Source organism: Micromys minutus, assembly GCF_963924665.1.
Source record: "Micromys minutus genome assembly, chromosome: 21".
In the NCBI taxonomy this organism is placed as follows: Eukaryota; Metazoa; Chordata; class Mammalia; order Rodentia; family Muridae; genus Micromys; species Micromys minutus.
This window is the reverse complement of record NC_137956.1, coordinates 1917859-1944810: the sequence shown is the minus strand read 5'-3', so window position 1 is coordinate 1944810 and position 26952 is coordinate 1917859. Positions and strand designations below refer to the sequence as shown.

Below are 26952 nucleotides of genomic sequence, written 5' to 3'. Positions count from 1 at the left end.
AGCCTAAAGAAAAACCTTGTTTTGAAAATCCTTTCTCTCATGAAGAGATGGGGAAGCAGTCACAGCAGCCAAGCCTTGTACACAGCAGTACATCTCCTGCCGTGACACCCCAGCCCTCTCATCTCACAAACATACAGGTGTTTGTAGTAACACGTGCAAAATGTGTAAATGAACATACACACACACACACACACAATACATTTACCTCAATGTCATTCCAAACACAGTTGCCTTCAGAAACTTAGAATAAAATAGTCACTAGACAAAATCAATTGATCCTGGATGTTGGTCACAGAAATATTCATAAACAGTATTTTAAGATCTGAAAAGAAGGTTCATTCTTTGGAACTGGGCTTCAGGAAGCCTATGGAAGCTGGGTGCTAATGACAGACAACCTTAATCCCAGCACTCCAGAGGCAGAGGCAGGTGGATGTCTTTGAGTTCCAGGCCACCTGGTCTACAGAGTTCCAGGACAGCGAGGGCTACATACAGAAACATACATACATAAACAAACAAATATATAATCAATATGTAAAATGACATTAAATATGCCTAAAATATATTTGGGTCTAGGTTTTATAATAAGCTTAATGAATAAAATAAACGTACCTTTCTCTGCTGCTTTTTGAAGGGCTTCTTCAATTCGACAAAGTTCTCTCTGTTTAATATCCTGCAAGGATTTTTCTTCTTTCTCAGCATCATACTTAATACCTAAAAGCATACAGTTAATTCTCACAAAAAAAAAATGAAATCAGTAAACAAATGGAAAACCTTAACCTTATTACAATCATGTTAGTATTGTTTTTATAAGATAAAAAAACACTACTGTGTTTTTAACCTAAAATTAACCTACGAAAACTTGACACATAAATAGTTCCTACTTGTTTATAAACCTCACAAAGAAAAAAAGAAAAAAATAGATGAAGGAAGGTAGCTACACACAGGAAAGATAAAAAGGGGAGGTAGACAACCTAAAGAGAAAAGCAGAAGACAGGAAATATGTCAGAACGCTGGCTGCTACTGCCTGAGGGGTAAACGTTTTATTTCTATAAAAGTGATTTAAGGGAGCTAGAGATATGGCACAGTGGTTTAGAGCATTTGCTGCTCTTGCAAAGGTCCCGAGTTCGTTTCCCAGCACCCAAGTCAGTCAGTTCACAACTCCAGTTCCAGATCTGACAACCTCTTCCTGTCTTTAAGGGAACATGTACATATGTGGTGAGCAGAACCTCACACAGGAACACACAAATACACATAAACAAATAAATAAATCTTTAAAACAATTAACTAATGGGTGTGGTGGTGCATGCCTTTGATTCCAGCACTTGAGAGGCAGGGGCAGTCAGATCTACAAGTTCAAGGCCAGCCTAGTTACAAACTGAGTTCCAGGACATCCAGGGCTATACAGAGAAACCCTGACTCAAAAAAACAAGAAAGAAAATAAAAGAAGCAAAGGCAGACAATCAGGCCTCATCTGGGGTCAATGTAGATTGATAAAAATGTTTTCACAAAGTATTTTGGGAATAATTAATGATCATAACATCATTTTTATCTGTACTCTCATATCTGATAATATACTAAGGAAATAGAAAATATTGAAAGAAATATAGTAGTAGATATAGGAAGCTGACGTGACGAAAGGCAATATTTACATGATGAACTAAAAAACTCATTTTGTGAGACAGAAAGGAAAACAATCCCAATATTCTACAACAGCAAAAAAAAAAAAAAAAAAAAAAAACCCAGTTAATATCGCTACCTTCTCACTATCCCGTGAAAATTATAAGGCACAAGAAGTATGAAAAAGTCAAGCTAATGCTATGTACTCAATGTGGTAAGTACTGAGTAAGGAGCCCAGAGCTGTAGACAGTGACGAGAAACAAACATTCTATCTGCATCATGGTTGGGAACTGGGAGTCATTTTTCCCAAAGCATTCAAAATGTTCTCATGTTGTCCATTTTAGCTGAAAACACTAATAACCAAAAGTATTACGCTTCAGTCCTTCTAAATATTGATTATTACTAAAATACTGTGATTCCTAAGGCAGAAACTAGCTGTTACACCTGTGTGAAAGAACACTTGTTTAAAATCAGAAGCAATGAAATATGGGGAAAATTTCTAGTCTTCAAATGTATAAATAAGCATATTGGTAGATTTTAAATTTCTTTTTCAACTGTCCATCTGTCAAGTGCATCTCAGCTTTTTAAAAAGCTTCAGATACAATGGAATATCATCTCCATCATTTGCAGACAATAAGCTTAAAAACATACTGAATTTTCAGCAACAGAAAAGCATTCTGTACACAAACATGACGAAGCATGTGTGTGTGTGTGTGTAAATGCATGCAGTCACTACACTGTGTACATATGACCCTCCTCCTGCACACATTCTAGTTTCCTGGTTATATTAGAATACTTCATTGCACTGTCACTGAATGGTTACAATGTAAAACAGCATACTTGCTCCAGGGACCACAAGCAGGTATAATCCTTCCAGGGTAGCAACGACTGCTTCTCCATAGAGGTTTTTCCAAGGAATCTTCAAAGTTAATTTATCTAAAGAAACATAATTTCCACCTTAAATCCTTACTTGACGGCTAAAGAAGATACAAATAAATTTCTCATTTCCCATGAAAAATACAAAACTCATAAGGCATTTAGTATGTCAGCCACTCAGAAAAAGAGGGGGGATTCAATATTCAAAAAATGTATATTTTCTACTTTCCAGACTTAATGATAGTTACTTGATTTGATACCTTTTGAGTAAGGTAAACAAACCCTAAGGTACGTCAACAGTAATCACTGCAATTAGGAGGAGGAGAAGGCAGCTCAGTGTCATTAATCACTGATGCCCAGCAAGTGAGGATGCTGGAGCAGAGCTCAGCGCTGGACACACCTGAAGATGGCACACACAATTCCAGCCCCACCAACAACTACATCAGCACAGTCACTGCAAATGCTGCCTGTACAAATAGGAACCGAGAGGCAGAGAATTCCCTTCTCTTCTTTATGAATGTGGGCAGCAGGTCAAACAGCTATCAATGGAAGAGGCAGGGTCTGAAGGCAAGGCTGTTTCCCAATCAGTATCATCATTTTTTTATGTTGCTAATGCTATAAAACTCAAATCTAACTTCCAAATATGTACTTACGAATCACTTAGAAGCAGAACATACTTTCTCTCTTAGAAACAGTGGTATTGCGCTGAGCATGGTGGTACACACTTGTAATCCCAGCAGTTGGGAGTTGGAAGCAGGAGGATCAGGAGTTCAAAGCCAGACTCACTACACAGCAAGTTCAAGGTCAGCCTAGTACTCAGACACAAGCCTGTAAAAATACCCACTTTCAAGAACTATAGGCCTAATATTCGTAACTCACTTGGTGTTATATGAGAAGGCTGTGCACGGCAGAAGAGAAAGGCAATATGAACTCTGAAACAAGCAAACCATTTCAGGGCCATTTCTTCTCTCTTTTCCCAGTCTCTAGAGCCCTCCTTCCTAGGTTGCAGACAGCTAATGTGCCAGCCAGCTGTCATGACTGCTACACGCTGTCCTAACCTTTCCTACCCTCAAGTTTTCCATGTTCCAAAAATAAAATGTCTTCCTCCACTATAATTTGTACTTAATATATTTTGTGTGTGTGGTTTTTTGGGGGCAGCATGTATGTCTGTGGAAGCCAGAAGAGAGTGCTGGATCCCCTGAAACTGGAGTTAAGATGTGAGCTGCCATGTGGGTGCTGGGAATTGAACCCAGTTCTGCAAGAGCAACAGGTGCTCTGAACTAAGGAACCTTCTCTCTAGTCCCCTTCATTATAATTTGTGTGTGTTTTTCTCCTTTATTTTGTATTAGATTTTTTTTTTTACTTACGTTTCAAATGTTATCCCCTTTCCTGGTTACCCCTCCAGAAACCACCTATCCCATCCTTCGGCTTCTATGAGGGTGCTCCCCCACCCACCCACTCCTCCTACCTCCCCGCCCTGACAGTCCCCCACACAGGGACATCGAGCCTTGGCAGGACCAAGGGCTTCTCCTCCCACTGGTGCCCAACAAGGCCATCCTCTGCTACATGGGCAGCTGAAGCCATGGGTCCCTCCATGTGCACTCTTTGGATAGTGGTTTAATACCTGGGAGCTCTGGTTGGTTAAAATTGTTGCTCTTATGGGGTCACAAACCCCTTCAACTCCTTCAGTCCTTTCTCTAACTCCTCCAGTGGGAACCCTGTTCTCAGTCCAATGGTTGGCTGTGACCATCCACCTCTGTATTTGTCAGGCTCTGGCAGAGCCTCTCAGGAGACAGCTATATCAGACTCCTGTCAGCATGCACTTCTTGGTATCCACAATATTGTCTGGGTTTGGTGGCTGGATATAGGAGGATCCCCAGGTGGGGCAGCCTTCGGATGGCCTTTCCTTCAGTCTCTGCTCTACACTTCATTATAATTTTAATAACTAATGACATTAGGTCAGTGCTGCTAGCAAGATTTAATAGAAAACAATCAAATCTGACTCACTCCTGAATATGAAAGACTAAGTCACATGACCAGTGTCACTGGTGTATTTATAGAAAGGTGCTCAACATTGAAACAACTTGTTACAACAAACTGAAAGGATATAAAATAATGTTCCACAAGGGAGAATATTCTGGTCAGCTGAATAGCTATATAATCATGTCAGTTTTATGTGGTTATGTAATCTAGGAATAAAATGTCAAATTATTTCTGCATTAAAAACTTCATTTCGCAGGGGCCAGAGAGATGGTCAGTGGTTAGGCTAAGCACACTTAATGCTCTTTCATGGGGTCCAAGCTCAGTTCCAAGCACCCACACCAGGTAGATAGAAAATACCTGTAGCTCTAACCCCAAGGGCATATGAGTTCCATGTCACCCCTGGCCTGATGCACACCAAGATAATTAAAACTAATAACACTTTTAAATTTCAACTTCTCTTCAGTTTTCAAAGCTGTTGGATTTCTTATATGGCTTCCAGGTCAGAGGAGCCTATTAGCAGTAACATCAGTACAATTTTGAATCACTTCTAATTCTTGTGGTTTTATAGTGAGTACTGCCTATATTTACAATGGATAATACCTATATATAGGTTTTGTGTGTGTGTGTGTAGGTGTGTGTGTGTGTGTTATATTATATAAATTGATGACCTCCTAACAAGGCAGTTGCCTTCTTAGTGAGTATAAGGTCAAAACCACAGGTAATACCCCGTTAACAGGGAGCACTCAGCTAGGCAGGAAGAACACTCAGAAGAGCAGAGGGAGCACTCAGAAGGGGTGCCCTCAGCCATTGCTGGTGGCACTGCAAACTTGTACAGTCACTATAGAAGTTAGTGTGGTTGTTCCTCAGGAAGATGGGAATTGACCTACCTCAAGATCCTGCTATACCACTGTTGGGTATATACCCAAAGGATTCTTTATCTACCACAAGGTCAACTGTGTTCATTGCTGATTTACAATAGTCAAAAATTGGAAACAACCTAAACATCCTTCAACATAATGGATAAAGACAATGTGGTACATTGCAAAATAAGAGTGTCACTCAGCCACTTTAAAAAGGGGAGGGGGGCTGGAGAGATGGCTCAGGGGTTAAGAGCACTGACTCCTCTTCCAAAGGTCCTGAGTTCAAATCCCAGCAACCATGTGGTGGCTCACAACCATCTGTAATGAGATCTGATGCCCTCTTCTGGTGTGTCTGAAGACAGCTAAAGTGTACTTAAATAAATAAATAAAATTATAAAAGAAAAAGAAAGAAAAGGGAAAAAAAAAAACACGAAATTCCCAGGTAATTCAATGAAACTAGAAAAAAAAATCATCCTGGGCGAAGTCTCCCAGACCCAGAAAAACAAATGTGACATGCATATGTGGACATTAGCTGCTAAGTCATTGATAACCAAGCTTTAATCTGTAGAACCACATAGGTTGGGGACGCGTATGCTGAGTTATAGAAAATGGATAAGAGTTTGGCTCAGAGAAGCAGGCTTCATACTTACCCACACACGGCCCATACCACACTGCTGCGTGATACATCCAGTGAAGACGAGTGAGCGAGCAGAGACGTGAGCTCCATTAAGCCTACTTTACAGTGTTTTAAAACTGAATGGCTTTCACAATTATAAAGAGACCGTAAGGAAACCGGGTTATCACTTTGAAAATGGAGGTGTTTCATGTAGTAAAGCCAAAGCCAGCCCGGAGGTCACAACTATAGTTCAAATGTCACTCCACTTTAGAGAGTAATTCTCTATCTCCCTGTTGTTTTAAAAAGTAGAGATATGTTATATATGGTGTTCACTAGGCTTAGAACTCTGAAACTAATATAAGCCAAAAACTTCCCACATTTCTGGTGAAGCCTAGAAGACTTCTCAGGTTAAACAGTATAGGCAAAATGAACTCTATAGAGAACTAAGCAACTCAATGGAGAGTGGAGTACTCACCAATCTGGCCAGCCTTGACTTTGAAAGGAACGTCCAATTCACTCTTCAGAAGGAAGACAAAAATTAAAGAAAATCCTTACGCAGCCCCCAAAGCCCTGCGCACATCAGTGATAGAGCTGAGAAGCTCATGGCCATCTGCTTCACTAGATGGCAGTTTTGCATATAGAAGTTTCAGAGAAGCGAAATTATAAACAGGAAAAACAGAAGACGGTTCATAAGGAAAGTAATTACACAAACTGGTTATTTTAATAAATGAAACAGACAGACACTGTTTACCTGAAATACAAGAAAAGAACAAAGTCCGTGCACTTAAGTCAGCTGAAACGATCACCGAATAATTCTCCCAGATAATTTTTAGCAAATGAGTAAACAAAACCCCGTGAAAAGGAAGGCTCTAGAATACTACTTACCAAACTATCATTTCTGATAGATAAATTATACATACCAACAAATAATAATACATTTTGCCTTATCTGTACTCCCAGGTACTAAACCATAAATCCCATTCACGGCAATTTCAACTCTTCAGAATTACTAGTAACCAGTCAGCACTGACTTTCTATTAGGTATTATTTAACATGTGGACTTTCTGTCAGGTATTGTGTAACATACAGGAATACTGGGGATATTTAAAGTGCAGTACTGTAGGCTACAGTGGACTAAGAATCCATTCTCAGGATCATACAGTTCTACAAACATTCTAGGAGCAGAGGGACAGGACACAATACCTTTGACAAGAGAACTGGTGGAAAGACTCTGTTCCCCAGGGGTCAGGAAAGGTATATTCGACTTAAGCTACCTAGTACATGCTGTCTCGTGCTCACTTTCTATTCTCTTGGAATAAGTTTAACAAGGAAAAAGTTCCCATTTCCAAGTAAAACTTCAGGCTAGGGACACAGTGCAGTGTCATAGCATCAGCCGGGCACATAGAAGACACAAGGTGCCATCTACAGAACCACCAATCAAGCAATCAATCAATCAACCCCAATCAATAAAGCCCCACTAATTTGGTTAAACTGTAAGAGGGGCTAGTTCTCACTAATGAAGTCTATAACTTATGAAGTAACTTAGTATACTTTTAAATAGAACTCAGATTTTGCTGACAGTCCAACCTGTTTCCTGGGGATGAAAATGAAAATGGTTCTCCCTGTTGTATTTATACTTATTATAAAATCTACAACTGACTCAAACCTCTAGCAAAAGAATCGTTAATTCTGAATTTTTAAATAAATACAATGTTAAAAACCGTGGCATACCAGATAAAGCCAAGGAAGAACAGTTAGTTATTCTGAGTATTTCCAATGTGCCAGGCTCTCTTTCGCATCTTGCCCAGGGAAAGATGGAAATCCAAGGTGGGCTCTGCTACTGAACCACTGCGCAGACTAAGAACTGAGAAATAAGAAAACCTAGCACATGCTTGTAATCTCAGCATTTGAGAAATGGAAGCAGGGATCAGGAATTCAAGGTAAGCCTTAGCTATGTGGTGAATCTGAAGCTAAAGTTGTCTCCAAGAGACTGTGTCTAACTGGGGACAAAAAGAAGCATATATCCATGTGTGCATTTACACAAGCACATGCAGGAAACTTAGTGTGATGAATAAACCGTAATGACATCGCAGGTGGCGGTTCTGCATTCCAGGCCACAACACAACCTCATTGGGTTAGGAGGGAGAATGCTGCTTTGCTTTTAGCTCAACAGAAAATGGTGCAAATTCCTCACTGAAGCTGAAGTGTAAGTCCCTCCCTACGCCTCACCCCTCCCTCTACGATCTGTGGCCAGCAAGTCCCTACACATTCCATATGGCCCAGATCACTGCTTAGCACCAAGTCCTATTTGCCTGGAAAATGTATACAGATAATTTTGAAGAAAAATATCTCTGTAAGTGAAACAGAGACAGCAAAGCTATACAATCAAATCAGGTCGTGGAATAAATTCCATTTTGAAAAAAAAAATTGATCATTGAGGGGAAAACTGTAAAGCTTTAATCTCATGGTTTCCAATGACAAATAGTTAAATAAAGAACCCTGCTTGGAATGACTCAGTCACTTTATCTGGTACCTGGTACAGATGCCTAGTAATCAAACGTTTCTAAGAGCTGGCCAAATTCACTGAGTTATTAAGCATAATTTAAAAAATAATAACCCTTACCAGAGCATTTTCTTTTATCTGCAGGTTATCTAAAGCCACATTACCTGAAGAAAAAAAAAAGAGGGGGAAATAAGAAACATAACATTAATACGGCCATTAGTATAACGTTACATCTATCGAAAACCAAGGACGCAATGGTAGAGCTAAGAACAAACATGGAAGGGTATGGGGACTCGAGTCCAGCAGGAAGAAGAAGCCAGAGCATGCCTGCATTATAAAACAAGACAATGAAGGGCATGGAAAAATGTCTGCGGACAAGTGTTTGCTAAGAGGCTTTCAAAAAGTCCAGACTTTTAAAGTAACTTTTTAAAACTATATACACACATGTGTATATGCATAATATCAACAAACAAAAACCAAATAAATATAATTATGACAGCACAATGCCTCTTCTATGAACAGTATGTTTCCTGTGTATATGCGACTTTTTCTAAAGCACCTTGTTGAAAGTCAGAGAAGCAATAAGAAAGGAATGGAAAGAAAATAGTATAGTTTGATACTTAGAAAGAAGGAAGGAATACAACTGTTAGGCAGCCTCTATGGTACAGCCTCTAGGTTCTGGAGAGAACCTAAAATCTGAAAACCAGGTATGGGAGTGTGTGCCTGTGGCCAGCACTTAGAAGGTTAAGTCTGAGAGACATTAGTTTGAGGCCAAGATGGGCTAGACAGTGAATTCCAAGCCACCCTGGTCTCTACAGAAATACCCTCTCCCAAAAATCATACACACACACCTACATAGCTACCTAAAATAAGGTAGTAACTTCAATGTCAAACAGGGGCCATCACAATAAAGGTGAATTTTGGAGCCAGAATAGAAAGGATGGCACCACCACCAAACATAAAAATCATCGTGTGTGTGTGTGTGTGTGTGTGTGTGTGTGTGTGTGTGTGTGTGTACACGCACACATGTCTATGCACTACACACAGTGTATATGGAGGCCATAAGAGGGCGCCAGATCCCCTAATACTGGAGTTACAAGTAGCTGTCACCCTCTAGAGCAATGAGCCATGCTTAAGAAGAAGCACATCCTCTAAAGTTACGGAAGTAGAAACAGCTCTGCATATAACATGTGCTGGTGTCTTACACAGATTACAACTGAGGCCCTGCTAGGGTCAACAGAAGGAATCTGCACAGAACACCTATGTGGAGTCCTTCAAAGCAGTTGAACAAGCTCTCTGGTCTGCAACGCCCCCCTCACCTGCTCAGGAGCTCTGACTGTTCTACTGAGAGTCTCTCAATCAGTGGGGTTGCTGTCACCAGGAAAACTCAGATCATTCACACTGAAAAGTGAGTTTCACAGTCACTAAGACAGTAACGTGTGTAGCATACAGGTGTGATTATATATGAGCTTGTACATCTTGATAAAATGGGGCTACGACTACTGAAGTAAACCTCGGTTCTACAATGAAGTAACAGGTATTGGTTGATCAATGCCTGCCAAGTTTTAAGAAAGTGTATTTTACGAGCTGACAGAATATTGAAGATCATCACTGGTGGTAGACAAACATGGCTTTTTTTTAGTATTTTCTAGTTTTTATAATTATCAGGTATTACTTTTAATTAAAATTATGACACAAAATAAGAGGAAATGAAGAAATTAACAAATAAAACAATGGTAAATTCTCACGTTAATTCGGCTCAGGGTTTGGATATGGATTCTTCCCATACCTAGCACCTCCTTTACGTTCAGATGCATAAAGCTAACAAAGAATAGCTAGGTCTGTCCATACTTCCTGAACAGATGATATAAACGGTAGCCATGGCAACATCATTCTGTAGCTGTTTGCACTAAGGGAGGAGCCACTAGTCCAGCAAAAAGAAAGGGAGGGGAATTGGCAACTTGAGATTCGCAGAGGCTCAGGGAATAGGGGAAAGTGTATTCACCCTTAGGAGGCAGTGCCCTGACTAGGTGCCCCAATGCTATAACACGGCATACTGTTCTGCCAGACTCAGGTGCATCCGTCCATTCCATGGCCCAAAAATGTAGAAACTTCCACTTAAATCATTTGTAAGATTGAGACATATCCACCTAAAAATCAACCATTTCACACTGCGTACTAGAAAAAAGTATCCCAAAAATATGGCGTTTTCCTTCCAAAAAGTCATTCCAAACACGCAGAAGGAAACTTCCTGTTTAGCCAGCTCACCAGAGAGAGATAAGAACACTCAGAGGCCACAACAACATGACCAACAAATTAAAAAAAAGACCCTAATCAAGCCACATGGCCCAAAACAGTGACCAACGCCTCTGTAGTGCTGTGGCTTGTTTTCTCTGATCGAGCTATAGCTAAGGTCTCCAGCATCTGATTCACTTGTATCAAACGTTTATGAGCTCTTCTCCCAAGGAAAGGAGCTCAACAACTAAGCAGTCAGCAAAAGCACAAATCAATTTATTTTAATGACTCATGTTTCCACAGACACGAAAGAAAATACTGTGTGAATTCCTTCCAAATGAATTGGACTATCTGACTCTGAACCAAACCGACCCAGATGGTTCTCGGTTGGAAGTTTGCTGTGCGGCAGAAAGGAAGTAACTGACCTGACGCTTACTTTCCAGTTTCCTGTTGAAACAAGAAGTCTTGGCAGAGAAAAGCAGAAAGCTGTGCTGAAGTCGCCAAGACTTTCTCCTTTCACACACCACACAGAGCTCCGTGGTCAAGAACACTTACTGCTCTCACTGGGGACCCAAGTTCAGTTCCCAGCACCCACACAGTGACTCATAACTATTCCTAACTCCAAAAACATTAGATACCCTCTTCTGGCCTCCACAGGCACCGCAAGAACGTGGTGCACACACATACCTGCAGGCAAAACATTTACATGAAATAAAATAAAATTCTTTAAAAAAAATTTTAAACTCCCTCAGTGTTTAGAAGTACTTAGACACTACAGTGTTTTATATAAGGTGGCTGAAGAAAACAAATACAAACCACACAAGTGTTTTCTCTATCACCCCAGTCTGCCCCACTGCTGAGCATCATATAGATGTGGCTTCTTTACCTTGCTGTACTCTCTGACTAGCTCTTCCCCAACAGTCCAGAGGGAAGGCGGAAGGACAGAGCTGTACCTGGGCCAGCATGCTGAAGGAAGGATCAGGCTGCACCAGCCTGGCTCAAACCACAGCTGCTGAAAGCCTGAGACAAGACAGATGGCTCCCCCCTGTGACCTGCCAAAAGCCCCACGCCTGGCAGAAGATAACTTCCTGTCCAGTTTCCTCATCCTCTCCTTCATGCTGCTTTCTGCCAGCAAGACAATATCACAAATCTAAACTTTAAAAATGCTCCAAAGTCCAAAACTTCTGGATGCTGGCATGTTGCCACAGATAGAAAACTTACACACCTGGTCTTGCATGGTACACTGTTTCGAAATGCAGTGTGCTGAAAATAAATGTATTTTCACTGTATGCATGTGAAATTATAAGTATATGAAATAAAACTGAATTTTATGCTAACTTGGTTGTCATCCCCAAGAAATCACATCACACGCTTGTAAAATTTTCTAAATTCTGACAAAGTCCAGAATCTACAGAATTCTAGACCTCGTCATTTGGAATAGGAACTCCACCCATAACTCTGGGCTGACAGGGAAGGGTCCCCAGGGTGAAGGACAGGACCTGAAACTGCACCCCAGAGCCTGGCTTAAGGGGTTATGAACTCTGTATGCACTAAAGCCGGGTTCCTGTTCCTGGTATGCCAGCCACCCGCCATCCTACACACCATGTCTAGGGTTCAGTCCACTGCAGTAAGGGAAGTGAGAGCCACAGAGTCCTGAATGGAAGCTGCTCCTGCTCCTCCACAGGCAAAAGCTTTGAAAAATCAACTTGGCAGATTCTACATTGCAACACTACTTAACCCAAATTGCAAAAGATCTGACATTTCGACACACTGTTTTAGAGACATGTTACCCTTAAAGCAATTAGATCCTGGATGCCTCTCAATCAGCTACAGGCTGTGTTATTTATCTGCTGGTGCCAGTGTGTGGGGCTCAACAGCCTAAGTAAACATTTTCATCTGGTAGCACCTGTTCACCAGGCACAGGTCTAAGCCTCTGAAGGCTGCCCCACTTCACACTGTTACAGAAAACGTGAGCACTGTCAAGTACAAATTAATTGCAAAATGTTTCCTTGCTTTTAAGAATTTGGAGGGAGGGTAAAAGATATTCACATGCATGTATGATGCTAGCATCATCTAACAGATACATGAAGTTAGAGGAAACATGCTTCAGAAGATGTCCCACCCACCATGACCACCCATCACTAACAATTACAAGGAACTTTCCTTGGACTTCCATCGCGGACACTTCAGTTGTAGGTTCTCTTTACAGATTAGAAAACTGAGGCTTCGAGAATTAAAATGTTTTTCTCCAGGACCCAATACGTAGTGAACTTGGACCTGTTTCCATAGCAGCAAGTTTTAAAAATGTATTTTGCCTAAACCATTTTTGAAAATATTTAAGAATCATTTGACATTAAGTAATCTTTTAAGAAAAAGTTCCAAGCCAGAAGGCGGTAATGTGAGCCTTTTTATCCCGGCACTCAGAAGGCAGAGGCGGGAGGATCTCCATGAGTTTGAGGCCAGCCTGGTCTAGAGTTCCAGGATAGACAGCCAGGGCTACACAGAGAAATTCCAATAGATAGCTAGTCATCACAGAGTTTAAGAGTCCTTTATGTCCTCGCTGAACACTGTTGTTAGTATTAGTAGTGGTAGTGTCGTCTTTGCTTCTTCAGTTTAAAAAAATTATTACTTTTTTATATATGGTGGTGCCATTGTGTCCGCATGGGAAGGTCAGAAGACAACTTGTAGGAGTCAGTTCTCTCCTACTATGTGCACTGCAGGGACTGAACTCTGACAGTCAGGCTCGGCAATGCTCACGCTTGCCCACTCACGCTTGCCCACTCACGCTTGCCCACTCACGCTTGCCCACTGAGCCAGCTGTCTTGCTAGCCTTGCTCGTTCTTCAACTTAAAAGCAATTTCCAGAATATAAAACCTGATACATGTAGGTAATTTAAGATACTTGTTCGTCTTGTTAGAAATGTCTTACGAGTAATGTACTCTCTCTAGATCCTCTTTTACTCCTTAGTAAAATCTGTTACCCACTGGGTCTCATGATATGCAGGAGACAATCTCCATTTTCTCCTTAGGCCAGTCCTCAACTACTGTGCAGGGCTGGACAGCACTTCACTACTGACCGTGAATCTCCCCACTGCTGGACGTTTGTAGCAACGTCCCGAGGCTCTACCTAAGGCACACCAGCACGTGTCAGCACAACAGCATTTTAAGCACTGCTGAACAGCCTCCTGACACCGAAATCAACTGCTTTGGGCTAGTCTAACGCTCTAGTTAAGAGTAAGTTAACTTACTCTCCAAAGACAACAACAAAAACCTACATATGTAAAACTTCTCTAGGAAGAATGCCCCTATTCTAAAGGTTTGAACATTAAAAAGGTTTTAACAAAAAAAAAGCACTGACATATAAATTTTACCTGCTTACACACATGTAGTCTTCAAATAAGACTACATATCACTTTCAAAGTTTCTTGAAAAGTTTTGTCAGCACCATGGATGTCTTGTCAATTTCATTAATATCCCGTTTGTTTTCTGACCCCATAAAGGTTAAGAGCTGTCTCTCCAGCTCTATTGTCTTGAGTAATTGTGCTCTCAGACTGTCTTTCTGTTTTAAGGAGAATCAGATTGGAAGGCAGTGTGTTGAGCAGTAACTACAAAGCACATGACTTTCCAGAACCTACTGGTTAAACTTTACGGGGCTGAGCTGTGGGCTGACCAGAAGCTGACTGTTTTCGGGACAGCTGGTGAAAGACGCCAGCGCGTCTGCTGCTCAAGCACATGGTACAGTGAAGGCACAGTGAAGGCATGCTACTGGTAGAATGTGTTATTATAAAAAAGATAGAAACAAAATGGAGCTGAGGTGTATACATATAGCTCATGGCAGAATGTCAGAGGAGCTGGAGCCCAGCATCACAAAGTTAAGGCAGAACACAGGCTAAGGAAAACTCTCTTTCCTAGATCTCACTGGAGGGAGTGAGGCGGGAGGTGTGACACGGCTCTGTAACACTTAAACTCAGTGTGAATGAACTCGAAGTCTTCTGACTATATTCACTGTCAAATGGTTTACAAACTGAACCACACAGTACTGGCACTGGAAGGGGCCTCAGATGCCAACATGTCCAACTCCTAACTTTAAAAACGAGTAGTAAGATTTGGTGGTGAAGGAATCTTCAACTGCACCTATAAATGGTATTTCTTTTTTAAAAGACCTAAACTTAGGACAAGGGAACCAGTAAAACCCAAGGAGTGGTGGATGGGAATGCCATCTTGTCAAATGTGACTCAAACACCTCAGACCACACTAACACTTTCTCTGTGGAAGCTGAACTGAAAAAACAAAGGTTCTTATAGTAAATGGCTTGCCCAACACACTAGCAGGCCGAGAACTATAGACATTCTCATCTCTGAGTTCACACTGACATGAAGCGTGTTCTTCAAACATTTTACCAACAACTGGCATTGCTGTACGAATCCAAAAAAAACACTCGCCTTCTCTCTCTCTAGAGATGGGTACACAAAGTGTGTGTTTATGGAAGAACCACCAAAAAAAAAAAAAAAAAAAAAGTGGGCAGCAACATAATTTAAAATAAAACATATTGTTCCAACATTAATTCAGGAGACTTCAAGTCATGGTTCAGTGATAGTACTGCCCAACAAAAATAGGGTGTCTCTCCCTAACCATTCATTGTAGACGCCCAGATTTGTGAGAGACATAATGTGGAAATCCTTTGTGACTGCTAATGGTAGGGAACACTGATGAACAGGCCAGGAAGAGTGGATGGGGACAGCCTAGCATTTCAGCTTCATGATTATGTTTCTTGTAACCTCATCATAAATTGACCTTGTGGCTGATGATGGTTCTGAATTTTAATAATATATTTAATTCAATCTAGCCAAATACCATCTCAACACATAGCCAACATAAAATGTATTGAGATGCTGTTTTATTTTTCTGTCCTCCATTAGAAGAAATGCTCATCTTCAAAACCCAGTGTGGTTTATGAGCCTGTAACCACATTTCAAGCACCAAACAGCTAGCTTCCCCATTGGCAAATGGCAACGTGACAGAGCAAGTCTATACTTAAATCGCTGACAATTAAAAGTAGCTCCATCCATTTAAGTTGGATGTTGTTTTGTAATTTCCTCCCAGTGCTGACAAATTCCCAAACCTTATAGTAACTTCATAAATAAATACAAGAACTTGCCATATCCCTAAACACCCGATCTGTGCTGGTATTCTACAGTGCTGAGGAGGCTTGAAGCAAGCCTTCTGCCACTGAGCTACACAACCCTAAATCCAAGTTTACCGAAGAATGCAGAAGTGGGCTGCTTGTCACAAGACTTTTCTACTCCTAATCTCCAGGATAATAACCTTGGCAGGTCTTCCCGCACTTGCTCTCTAGCAGACAACCCTAATTAATGACGCCTCTGGCCAGTGGCTCGAATGTCTATTTCAAAACAAAAACAAAAAACTGCAGAGCCCTCTACCTAACTAGGACGTGGCCAATGGTAGGAATCCATGAGTTAGGAGTCCTTGGGTGACAGACAAGGCACACCTTTCTTCTCACTGTCACCCCTGCCCATCCCACCTCCCCGGGCTAGGAACCAGAAAGCCTGGTCCTGGGCCATGAGATGCAAGGAGAGACAAGCTGGCACCGTAGGGAGCATGAGCCCCGCTCTGACGTCGGCTGCTGAGGTAAATAATTACATTTGTTTTCTTATTTTATTCTGAGGCGTCTGAGGGGACAGCTGAGCAGCCTGCTGCCCTCTATGTGGCTACAACGACAGCAGGGGCATGCCCAGCGGGGTCCCCAGGCTCCTACACGCGCAGCCCCTCTCCCACGCCGGCAGGCCGTGGCATCGCGCTTACCGCCCCAGATCCCCAGCTTAAGCTGGGACTTGTTCAGGTTCTCCACGTAGTCCCCTAGGAAGCGGTTCAGCAAGTCAGCGACCACCGACTCCAGCACCATGGCGGGGACCAGGAGGCGGGAGAGGGAGGAGCCGGAACGCAGCGCGCAGGGGAGGGCCCTGGCCGGCGCCTAGACTGACAGCTACGGCCCGCCCCGCGCCGCGCGTGCGCGACGCCGTCAGTGCGCAGGCGTGGTCCCACCACCCCATCTCGCTTAGAGGAGCGGGCTACTGAGAGAGTGAGGCTTGGGGCAAGGTGCTGTGGTTCTCCTGAACACTGCTGTGTTGAGTCCTTATGGCATCCTAATGCACTTCTATTAACCCAGAACCGGGAAACAAAGGAGAGTAAGAATTTCAAGGTCGTCCTTCGCTACATAGCCAATTCAAGACCAGACTAGGCTATATGAGGCCCTGTTAGAATTTTTCTTTAAGTAATACAATAGGCCAGTGAGATGGCTCTGCAACTAAGTCTGATGATTTGAGTTCAGTTACTGAAACTCAAGGTGGAAGAAGAGAACAGACACCTTCAAGTTGTTCCGCCCTCCACACTCAATATGCCTTGCATGCACACAAACGAACAGAAAGAAAACCAAGGATATGTAGTAAGTCCCTGTCTCAAAAATAAACAAACAGATACAATTTGAAAATAAAGCCTGGGCGTGGTGACACAGTTCATTAGTCCCAGCACTCCCGGACAAGCTGATCTCTGTAAGTTCAAGGCCAGCCTAGTTTATGTAACGAATTCCAGACCAGCCAGAGCTACACAATGTAAAGCTATCTCAAACAAACAAACAAATAGGATGGTGCTAACCGGTAACTGGCAAAGACCTACCTCAGCCTTCCATTCTTGCCACATAAAATAAATGCTCATTCGTTTGTTTTTCCTTGCTCTTTAGGACTAAACCTAGATCCTCTCACCTTCCCTGTATCTAACCAATGGATAGCAAATCTGCCTATTCTATATCGATTGTGTTTCCTTAATTCTTCCAACTCCCTTGTACCAGCTCACTGGTACCTACTAACTGCCCACTAGCCCCCAGCCTTTTTCTTTTCTTTGATCCATCCTTCAGACTGACACTAGAACTCACTTTTCAAGAGCACAGATAAATCTGTTGCTCACCTACTGTTGTGGGGTCCACTTAAATCTAACATAAATCCAACATAACTCAAACACCAGGTCAATGCGGATGACAAAAAGAATTACTGAAATCAAGCCACTGCTGACCCATCGGGGCAGTAACAGACTCCATAGCTGAACTGCAACCCCAGGGAGATGTTGTACAGCCTGTTTAAAGGATAAAACCACCAAAGAGGGGAAGCGGGGTGGGGTGTAGCATTGTCCTATCGTATTTTGACATAAAGGGTTGAGCAAGGGAATTTCCACCAATCAGGATAGAAGTTGGTTCCTGGGCCTGGGAACACAAGCTTAGTCTGATCCCGCCAGCAAGATGTCCCTGAGATGTCTGGACTCAGAAAACTGTTTCCTTACAACGGAAACTGCTCAGCTGTTGGGAATTCCTAAGCTCCCCTAGAGCCTGGGACCATGAATTTAGTTTCTCCCTATGATTAAATGGAATCTGAAAACAAAATGGTAGTACTTAGAATAAATGTCTTTTGTTTGTTCCCAACATACTAAAAATAACCTAATATTTACAATATGCTCTTCAACCTTATCCAATAACTCCCAACATTTAGAATATTTTCTTGGATCTGTCCCCAAGTTCTTTCTAATCATACTCCCTGGGATGGCTGATGTCAACTGTCAATTTGATAAGATACAGATCCACCTAGGAGACAGCTCCTGGGCAGGCCAGTAGGGGATTAGCTTGATTAGGATAACTGAGGTGGAAGGCCTGCCCACTGGGAGTAGCCATTCCTGAGGGTGGGATCCTGACCATAAAACTGACTGACTCACACACACCCCTACCTCACCCCCTTCTTTATCACCAGTGCTATGTGACTAGCTGCTTCAAGGACTTCCACAGCATGATGAATTGCTGCACCTAGAGCCAGGAGCCGAAATAAACCTTCCCTCCTGAAGTTGCTTTTGTCAGGCATTTTATCACAGCTATAGAGAAAGTAACTAAACCGCCTCCCTCTCCCTCTCCCTCTCCCTCTCCCTCTCCCTCTCCCTCTCCCTCTCCCTCTCCCTGCCTGTGGTCCTACTATGAGCTGAGGGCATTTAAGGAAACAATGTCTGTTGCTGTTGATTTGAGGTAAGCAGTAAGAACACAACAAAGAGGTGCTGGGGTTTGGAAGGCCCTGAGACTTGGACTCAGAAGTGAGGTACAACCGGTAAAAGGAGGAGGTACAGCCGGTGAGAGTGTGAGCCCCAACCAACCCCAGTCGCCATGGCCCAGATTTCAGCAGACCTTACAGTTTGGAGAGAATAATGATGAGCAAGCTCTTCTGACCTTAATTCTGTTTTATGTGTTGTCGTTTTAACCTGTATACCAGGAGCTCTGTCATTAGCGGTCATCTTGTCGTACATCTCACTAACAATTTGTGAGGTAGTTCATTTTAGTAGGAATGTATGAGGAAAACGTAATGAAAACTTAACCTCGGGAATGCTAAAGGACTCCCTGCAAATCCCAGAGGATTTCCTCTGTCAATCACTACACAAGATAACACCACTGGACTATCAGCCGCTCTTAGGTCTCTTTCAAAGACTACCAACAGAATAAAAACCTTCAAGTGGAAAACCCAGATATTTTATTCTTTGAAAATAAACTATTTATTTGCAAATAACATTATTCTCTACTAATGAGAGCTTTGAAATGTTGCCATTTTCCACCCTTGGGCATGTTTGGAGATGCTGACTGGCTGTGGCAAATAATATACCAAACCCTCTACGTTTCTTTAAAAATCAAAAACATACATTCCGTTTTATGTTTTAAAGAGTTCCTGAGCCGGCACTAAGGAGGCAGAGGCAGGCGTCCCTCTGTGAATGAGTTCAGGACAGCCAGGACTATGCAGAGAAACCATCGCTTGTAGCCCGCCCTCCCCTCCCCGTCCCACACTAATGTCAAAACCCCATCAGGAGCCAGACTCAGTGACTGGGAGAAATGGCTGCTCTTCCACAGGACCCAAATCCAATATGCAGTGCTCACACAGCTGCTCACAGCCACCTGGAATTCCAGCCCCAGGGACCCTGTGACCTCTGTGGGCACTGCACATGCATGCGTGATACACAGACATGCATGCGTGCAGACACCTGTGCATAAAATAATAATTTTTAAAATTAAAACACCTGAAGTACAACCCTATGGGAGAAATAAATGCAAGCCTGGTCTCACTAGAAAAAAAAAAAAATGTCACCACAATGGTCGCAGCCATAATGGCTTTGTAAACTAGAATTAATGAGGGTAAGAACACCTTCGTTTTCTCTGCCTTTCGAATGAGCACCAAGGCATACACAGAGAAAGTTCACAGATCAAAGGCAAGACACAGGACAGCAAGGAAGCATGACAGAACATCTCGTTCATCCAGTCACCTAAGGCAGCGGCTCCCAAATTTCCCAGTGCTGAGACCCTTTAATAGTTACGCATGTTGTAGTGACCCCCAAATATAACACTATTTCCCTGCTACTTCACAACTGCAGTTCGGCTACTGCTACCAATTCTAATGCGAATATCTGATGTGCAGGATGTCTGACCTGCGACCCCCAAGGGGTTGTTACCCCCACGTTGAGAACTGCTGACCTAAGTACAGTGAGGACCAGAGGGAATTGAGGGGTTCACCCGGTGTCTCACACCTTAACAACCATAAAGCCCACAGGTCCAACTCCATACGTTGAGGGCTGAAGGAGCTGTGTGAACCGGAGCGTCAGCAGGGAACCTCTCTTGCTTTCTAGACGCCCAGCCTCCTATGTATTGTTTTTGTAAATCTGATTAACACTGTCTTTCTTACTGACACACCAAAAATTGTTCACTTTGCTAGCTATAACACATGTGATTTAGGGTTTATCTAAATAGCAAGGAATTTCTAGATGAGGATAATGAACACACCTGTCACTTTGGACCTGTATTCACCTAAATGGTGAAAACATTTAAAAATCTTTCCTAGTTTTCAGTTCTATATAACGCAATATTGTTAACTAGCCTCACCCAAGTGTGCCTCGGAGCACTAGATCACGTCTTCTTTAACTTTAGCCCGTCACTCAACCTCTCTCATTTCAGCCTCACTAAATCTGTTTTTGAACGTTCCTTTTCTATTTACTCTGAGGATACATCCAGCCACAGTGGATGTTGTTGTCACAGATACATCTCTAAATACCCCATGGCTAAAGGCATGAGCTCAGAATGATCACTGCCTCTTTCTGAGTAGATTTGTGTGTTCTGGACCAGACTACAGCAACCTCCCAAGTACTGGATGGCTCCTACTTCCGTGTTAGGTAAAACATGAGACGTCTGTGGTCATAGAGAACTGGCCTACGAGGGCGCTTCTCTGTTGTTCTCGAGAAACCCAATACAGGAAGTGTCTCCAAGGTGTTACTAAAGAAGGTGAACTGTGAATAAAAATAAAACAAGCTGACTTTGCTTGGCTGAGCAGAGAGATGTTTTTCAAGACTTTCAGTGTGAATCAGCTAATTCCTAGCTAAAGAAACATGCATAGTTACAATAACAACGCTGTCGGCCAGCACTTGCTGCCTGCCCAGAGAATTCACGAGAACATCTTTACTCTGACAGCAGGCTGTGATACATATGGCCTCTTCCATCTACAACCTGGGTTCCTCAAGACAGTGACCTTGAGTTACAATTTCTCAGACTGAGTTCTCACAGTTCTTGTCGTTTTAACCAACATCCAGGATCACATGGAGCCGGCAGCACTTTTCCTCAGGGGGAAAATGAATATGAACAATGCGCATGCCCTTTTTGAATAGTTTAATAATCACTCTGTCACAGACTGAACCTTGGCCCAAGAATTGGAGCCAGGAACAGAGAAGTTATAAGATGAAGGAGAAGCTAGTCACAGACCCAGGGACCCTTTCTAATCCTCCCTATCAGACTAAATAATAAGAGTCCCAAGTCCTTTGAAGCTGGGGAGATGGTTATATAACTAAAAGCACTTAATGATCTTGTGAAGGACCAAAATTTGGGGGGCAGCTCACAACTGTAACTTCAGCTCCAGGAAATCTATCGCCCTCTTCTGGCCTCTGGTTGCATCTGCATGCAGGTGCATAAGTGTGTGTGTGTGTGTGTGTGTGTGTGTGTGTGTGTGTGCCCTCATGTGCATACACATATTAAAAATAAAAGTTTTACACTTTCCTTTTTCACTACCTCCCTGGCTAGATGAAATTCAAATGTTTCAGCTTTACCATTTCCTTCTCCTACGAGCTGAACATAAGCTGGTTGGGTCTGGGACAGTCTGGATTCCTACTGTGACACTTAAAACCCAGGAGGCAGTCTGTAAATTCTGCTTCAAACTCGTGAATGATCTAAGGAGTTTTTTTATTGTGATGACAATGGATATAACAGCTAATACTGTGCACATCGGACTATGCCAAACCATTCATGTGCATTACATATTTTATCCAAGGGCAAAACTACACTGTGTATGACCGTGGTCTTTACTTTGGATACCAAGGCTTAAAAACCTGCTCAAAGTAAGGTACTACTTTTCTGTCATGAATTCAAAGCCAATTTTCTTAACGCTGTCTCTGTTCCCACTCTCGCTGCAAGTAACAACACACCCGCTGCTTGTGTCTTTAGCATTTGCTATGTTCCATAAACGTTTCACAACACTACATATAAATCCCCTAATGACTCATTACTACTCATTAATGGGCATTTCTTTCGTTTCTTTTCCTTAATGACAACAGGTAAATTATTTAACATCTGAAATGCCAGGGCCGGGGTGTTTATAAAACACAAATAATCCAAATTTCCTAAGGTTCCTGTGACAACTTGAGAGCTTAAGTCTTATAGCACATTGTATGTATGTAAAACACACAGGGAAATGCCCCAAGCAGAAGCTCTCTTTGCCTGAATTTGACTTAACTCACTGAACACTGATTGGAGAGACCATTCATTTGCAAGGCAGCAACTGAGAAATACCCATTCTTCATACTCTAATTCAAATATTTTAGGATCTCTTTCAACTCAAGCTAGAAGCAACTCTCTTAAAGGATAAGCCACATCAGTTATCCAGAGAAAGGATGGAGGTCTCAGATGGGCACAGTTTGCAAAGGACAGACATAGGTAGTGTGTGTCTCCAAAAGGATGGTGCCAATGGCTGGATATATGGAGATTAATTCCCTAATTAAAAATTAGCATCCTGCTTCAAAAGGTTGTGGGTTTTTAAATATATATCTTAAGTGTACAGTAGATGATTTCTTTACATAGGAATACACCCCTGTAACTCCACCCAAGACAAATATGTAACGTTTCCGGAACCCCAGAACCCCCACCACCTCTCCAGAATGATTTAAAATCAACAGAGATATGACCTCTAAAATCAGAACAGAATGCAGAAAGTAAAGAACTTTCAGTGCTGGCAGCGAGAGGGTGGGAGAAGGCAACCGTCCTTTGGGTAAGACAAATCCAATTTCTGGCTTCTTTCGATGACGCGTGCTGAGTGCTTCTGTGCGCTCACGTTCATCTTGTCTATCCCTCACAAGGACTGCGACATGGTCCGCACTTAATCCTGTTTTCCATGTGAGGAAACAAACGCGTTCAGGGTTTTGAAGAACAGCTACAAGCTCAGCAGAACTGGCTGCAGGATAAGCTCAGCAAATCCATCCACGTGGCAGAGGGACCCGGGAGGGCTGGGCGTCAGGTTACCAAGCAGCAGCAGGACAGCGGGTATAAAAGCTCAGACCAGCACTATCTTGGAATTCTAGGGATCTGCAGCGCACGCTTTGAATTTCTCTGCGTCTCTCTGGTCGGAAACCGTTTGACTCTGAGCACCAGGTATATGAATAGAAACCTAGTTCTTTCCTGGATGTGAGAAGACACGGGTGGCCTGAAGGTCTCTGGAATGAGCCACCATTTCGTGTGTGTGTGTGTGTGTGTGTGTGTGTGTGTGTGTGTGTGTGTGTGTTTTCTCGCGGATGACTGGAGTGTACTAGACATTTACAGTTTCAGGAAATGCATGCACAAATGTTCAAAGCAAATCGCCTCTTGGCACTAGGGACAGGTACAAAGTTACAAGACAACGATAAAGAGGTAGGACTGAAAAAACTGCAGCAAGCTGCAAATCTAACTGGCAACTGACTATAGACAGGGTGGGCGAAGTGCGATTGTTTTTTCAATCTGTAAAACACAATTTGTAATTGCGGCGAGGGATGCATTTTGTCTTGTAAGGTTCAGGACAGGACGAAGTCAAAGAAAGGAAACAGAAATTCCTGCTACCCTCCAGACTGCCCCTGACAGGTATGCGTTTCTGTGTTACAGGCAGCCTTGAACAGAGGATCACCAGGTTCAGACACTAGCGGCCACATGTGGTGTCTGGAGCGGCTCTTGCGGGACAGAGAAGGGTTTCTCCCGGGGCGCGCCCGCCGCTCCAAACCTCGCTCGTCCACTGCGTGCGCAAACGTGCTCACTCCAGACCGCATCCCAGAGTTCTGCATCCCGCCGAAGTTGGAGCCTAGCACGGCTTGGGCCGCGCTGCGCGGTGCCTGGGCTTCGGACGTGGACTCGGACGACGGAGCGGGCCGCACCGACTGGGACCCGCGCTCTCAGGCTGCGCTCTCGCTGCCGCACTTGCCCCGCGCGCGCACCGTTTACGGCTTCTGCGCGCTGCTCGAGAGCCCGCACACGCGCCGGAAAGAGTCGCTCTTCCTCGGCCACCCAGGTGCCCCCCGGCCCGGACTTCGCCAACGTGCGCACACCTACGCGAGCCCGCGCCGAATTCCAAATGCTCCGCGCCCTGCGCCGGACGAGCCAGACGCCGCCAGAGCCTCGACCCCCACTTCTGCTCCTAGCAGACGCCGCCTCTTGCGTTCCCCCGGTAGGCTGCTGAGCCGCGCGCTGCGGGTCCCTCGGGGTCGGGCCAGCGCGCGCCCGGCGTCCCGCGGCAACAAGCACGAGCGCGCCGCCTCCTGCGCGCCCCCGCACCCCACCCGCCCGGAGCCCGAGCGCCTGCGAGCCGAGGCCGACGTGGCTCTGGGCCGCGGGGGTTGCACCCTGCGCCTGGCGGCCGAGTACTGTCCGCGCAGCGCCTGCCTCCGCCTCCGCCTGCTGCGCGCTCAGGGCCCGGCCGCCGCGCTCGAGCCCCGCGCCCTGGGCTGTCGCCTCAGCCTGGTGCTGCGGCCGTCGGGCCAGCAGCGCGCCAGCGTAGTCCGCCGCAGCCGCAAGGCCGCCCTGGACCAGGACTGCTGCTTCGACGGGCTCCCGGAGGAGCAGCTCCGCCGCCTGGCCGTGCGCATCAAGGCCGAGAGCAAGGGCCGCGGGCTGGAGCGCGGGCGACCGCTGGGCCAGGGCGAGCTGCTGCTGGGCTCGCTGCTACTGCTCTGAGCGCGGCTTCCCTGGCGCCCTGGACACCTAGGGTCGCTTGGCCTTGAGATGCACAGAGACTCTTGGCCCTCGGACACTCAAGCCTCTCGTCCGGGAGCACTTGCAGCTTCTTGGCCCTGAGACACTCTTAGATCCTGGCACATTCTCAGCCTCTTGGCTCTTTGACAGTGACTGACAGCCGTTTGTACAAAATAAACATGTGTTCATTTTTCTAATCAGGGCTTTGTTTCAGTCCAATTCTGGCAGAGATGATCCTGGATTATCACAGTAACATATGTAGCTTCTTTTTGTGTGGGCAGACACCTTGAAATTTCTGTTGAGCAATGGGGTAGTGTTGAACAGTGCTCCCCACTGTGGATAGCCATTGTATTTGGTTTGTTCACACATTCCAACTGGAAAATAGTTGATGTCGTGCAATGTTACACCAGCTTCGTTTTAAAAGTTCGTTCATTCCGTGGCATCATTTGAGACCGGAAGTGTCAGTTACTTACCATGCGTTAGGACATTACATAAGAAAGGCCAGGGTCTAGTAAGACTGATGAGTGGGTAAAGGTGCTTGCCACCAAATGGGACCTTCATGGTGGAAAAAGAGGAAAAATCCCTGCAAGCTGTCCTCCAGTGTGACTTCACTCCAAACCCAATAGTAGGCACGACTATTCCCATCTTGCAGATGAGAATACTGAGGCATAGAATAAAGAAAAGTTGGGGTTTGAATGTAGGAATCAGTATTAAAATGCTTGTCTAGGAATTGGGACATCGTTCAGTTGGTACAGTGCTTGCCTAGCATATACAAAGTCCTGGGTTCCATTCCCAGAACTGTATGAACCTTAGGTCCTATTAACACATTCCTGTCATCTGAACACTGGGAGATGGAAGCAGCTGGGCCAGAAGTTCAAGGCCATCCTCAGCCATGGAGGGAGTTAAAAGTCAGCATAAGCTAAATGATCCCATGCCTAAAATAAATAAATAAATAAATAAATAAATAAATAAATATTCATCCTCCTTAAGTGTCTGGGAAAATGGCTCCGAGTTTGAAATCATCAAGGGAAGCCGACTAGGAGAAATAGTGGCATTTAGACAATGCTAATGACATCTATCTGAGACTGAGGACGACGCTAGCCCACCTCAGATCATAGGGTCCAGAGCCCCAACTTCACTGATTCATGGAGAGCGCACAGAACGGTGGTCTTCCTCTGGCTTCCAGTAAGGTCGCCTGTGTCTTAAGGCCGAGTCTCCTTCACCCCTCTTACTCACTGCCACCGGCTTACTCCTTCCTTTCTTAGCAAGTAAGTAGAGAACATATCCTAAGTGAGGGCAAATAACGTTAAAATGTACAAGACAGTGTAAACCGTGGCCACATTATCTGACTGGACTCAAAAATGGTCCCTGTTCCCACTTTGGGCGCTCCCGGAGAACGCTGTTAAAAAAGAGTGTCCGTTCCTGGTACATCTCAAACTGGATACTGCGGTAAGGATTTACAAGAGCGGCCAGTAGAAAATATCACCACTGAGTCTTCTGCTTCCAGACACTTGCTGTTATTAAGCATGGGTGATGGCTGAACAATAGTTCTTGTCTGACTCCGGGCCTCCTCCATACTCACTCTGGCCTTGCCCTTCAAGACAATTGTTCTTCTGTGTATAAACCTTTTAATGGTCCTAGAGGTCCCCTAAAGTGAAAAGAGAAAGTGGAAGCAACTGTGTGACCTGTTGCTGTGGAGTTTCTGTTTGCTTTGCATTGGAAGTTCTTATTTTAGAAAGCGCAGTCTCTATCCCCATTAGATTATAAACACGTCATTTTATTAGGTAAATTTCCCCAGGAAGGTGAATTAATATATTTTTAAACCCCTAGATTCTCCATGAAATCGTGCTGGGTGCTTCTAACCAGAATCCCCATCAGTACAAATTACAGTTGCCCTACAGTCTAAGACTGTAGTGGGAAGGGTTCCT

The 26952-nt window shown here is 43.9% G+C and overlaps 2 protein-coding genes across 2 annotated transcripts in view; one reads left to right on the top strand and one right to left on the bottom strand.

Moving 5' to 3' along the window:
- Positions 1-16612, bottom strand: part of VPS13C (vacuolar protein sorting 13 homolog C) — a gene marked incomplete at its 5' end in the record, with an annotated part of 135437 nt that extends 118825 nt beyond the window's left edge. The window contains 5 exons of the mRNA XM_080934608.1: positions 610-711; positions 2458-2553; positions 6428-6470; positions 8576-8619; positions 16513-16612. Of these exons, the coding sequence (XP_080790734.1) occupies positions 610-711; positions 2458-2553; positions 6428-6470; positions 8576-8619; positions 16513-16612 (385 nt within the window). The remainder of the gene's footprint in view (positions 1-609; positions 712-2457; positions 2554-6427; positions 6471-8575; positions 8620-16512) is intronic.
- Positions 16613-23414: 6802 nt separating this feature from the next.
- Positions 23415-25006, top strand: LOC308434095 (C2 calcium-dependent domain-containing protein 4A-like; the record flags this gene model as incomplete). The annotated part of the gene is made up of 2 exons (XM_080934286.1): positions 23415-23461; positions 23945-25006. Exon 2 carries the CDS (start codon positions 23990-23992, stop codon positions 25004-25006), a length of 1017 nt encoding a protein of 338 aa, XP_080790412.1. The 5' UTR covers positions 23415-23461; positions 23945-23989.
- Between the last annotated feature and the right edge of the window lie 1946 nt (positions 25007-26952).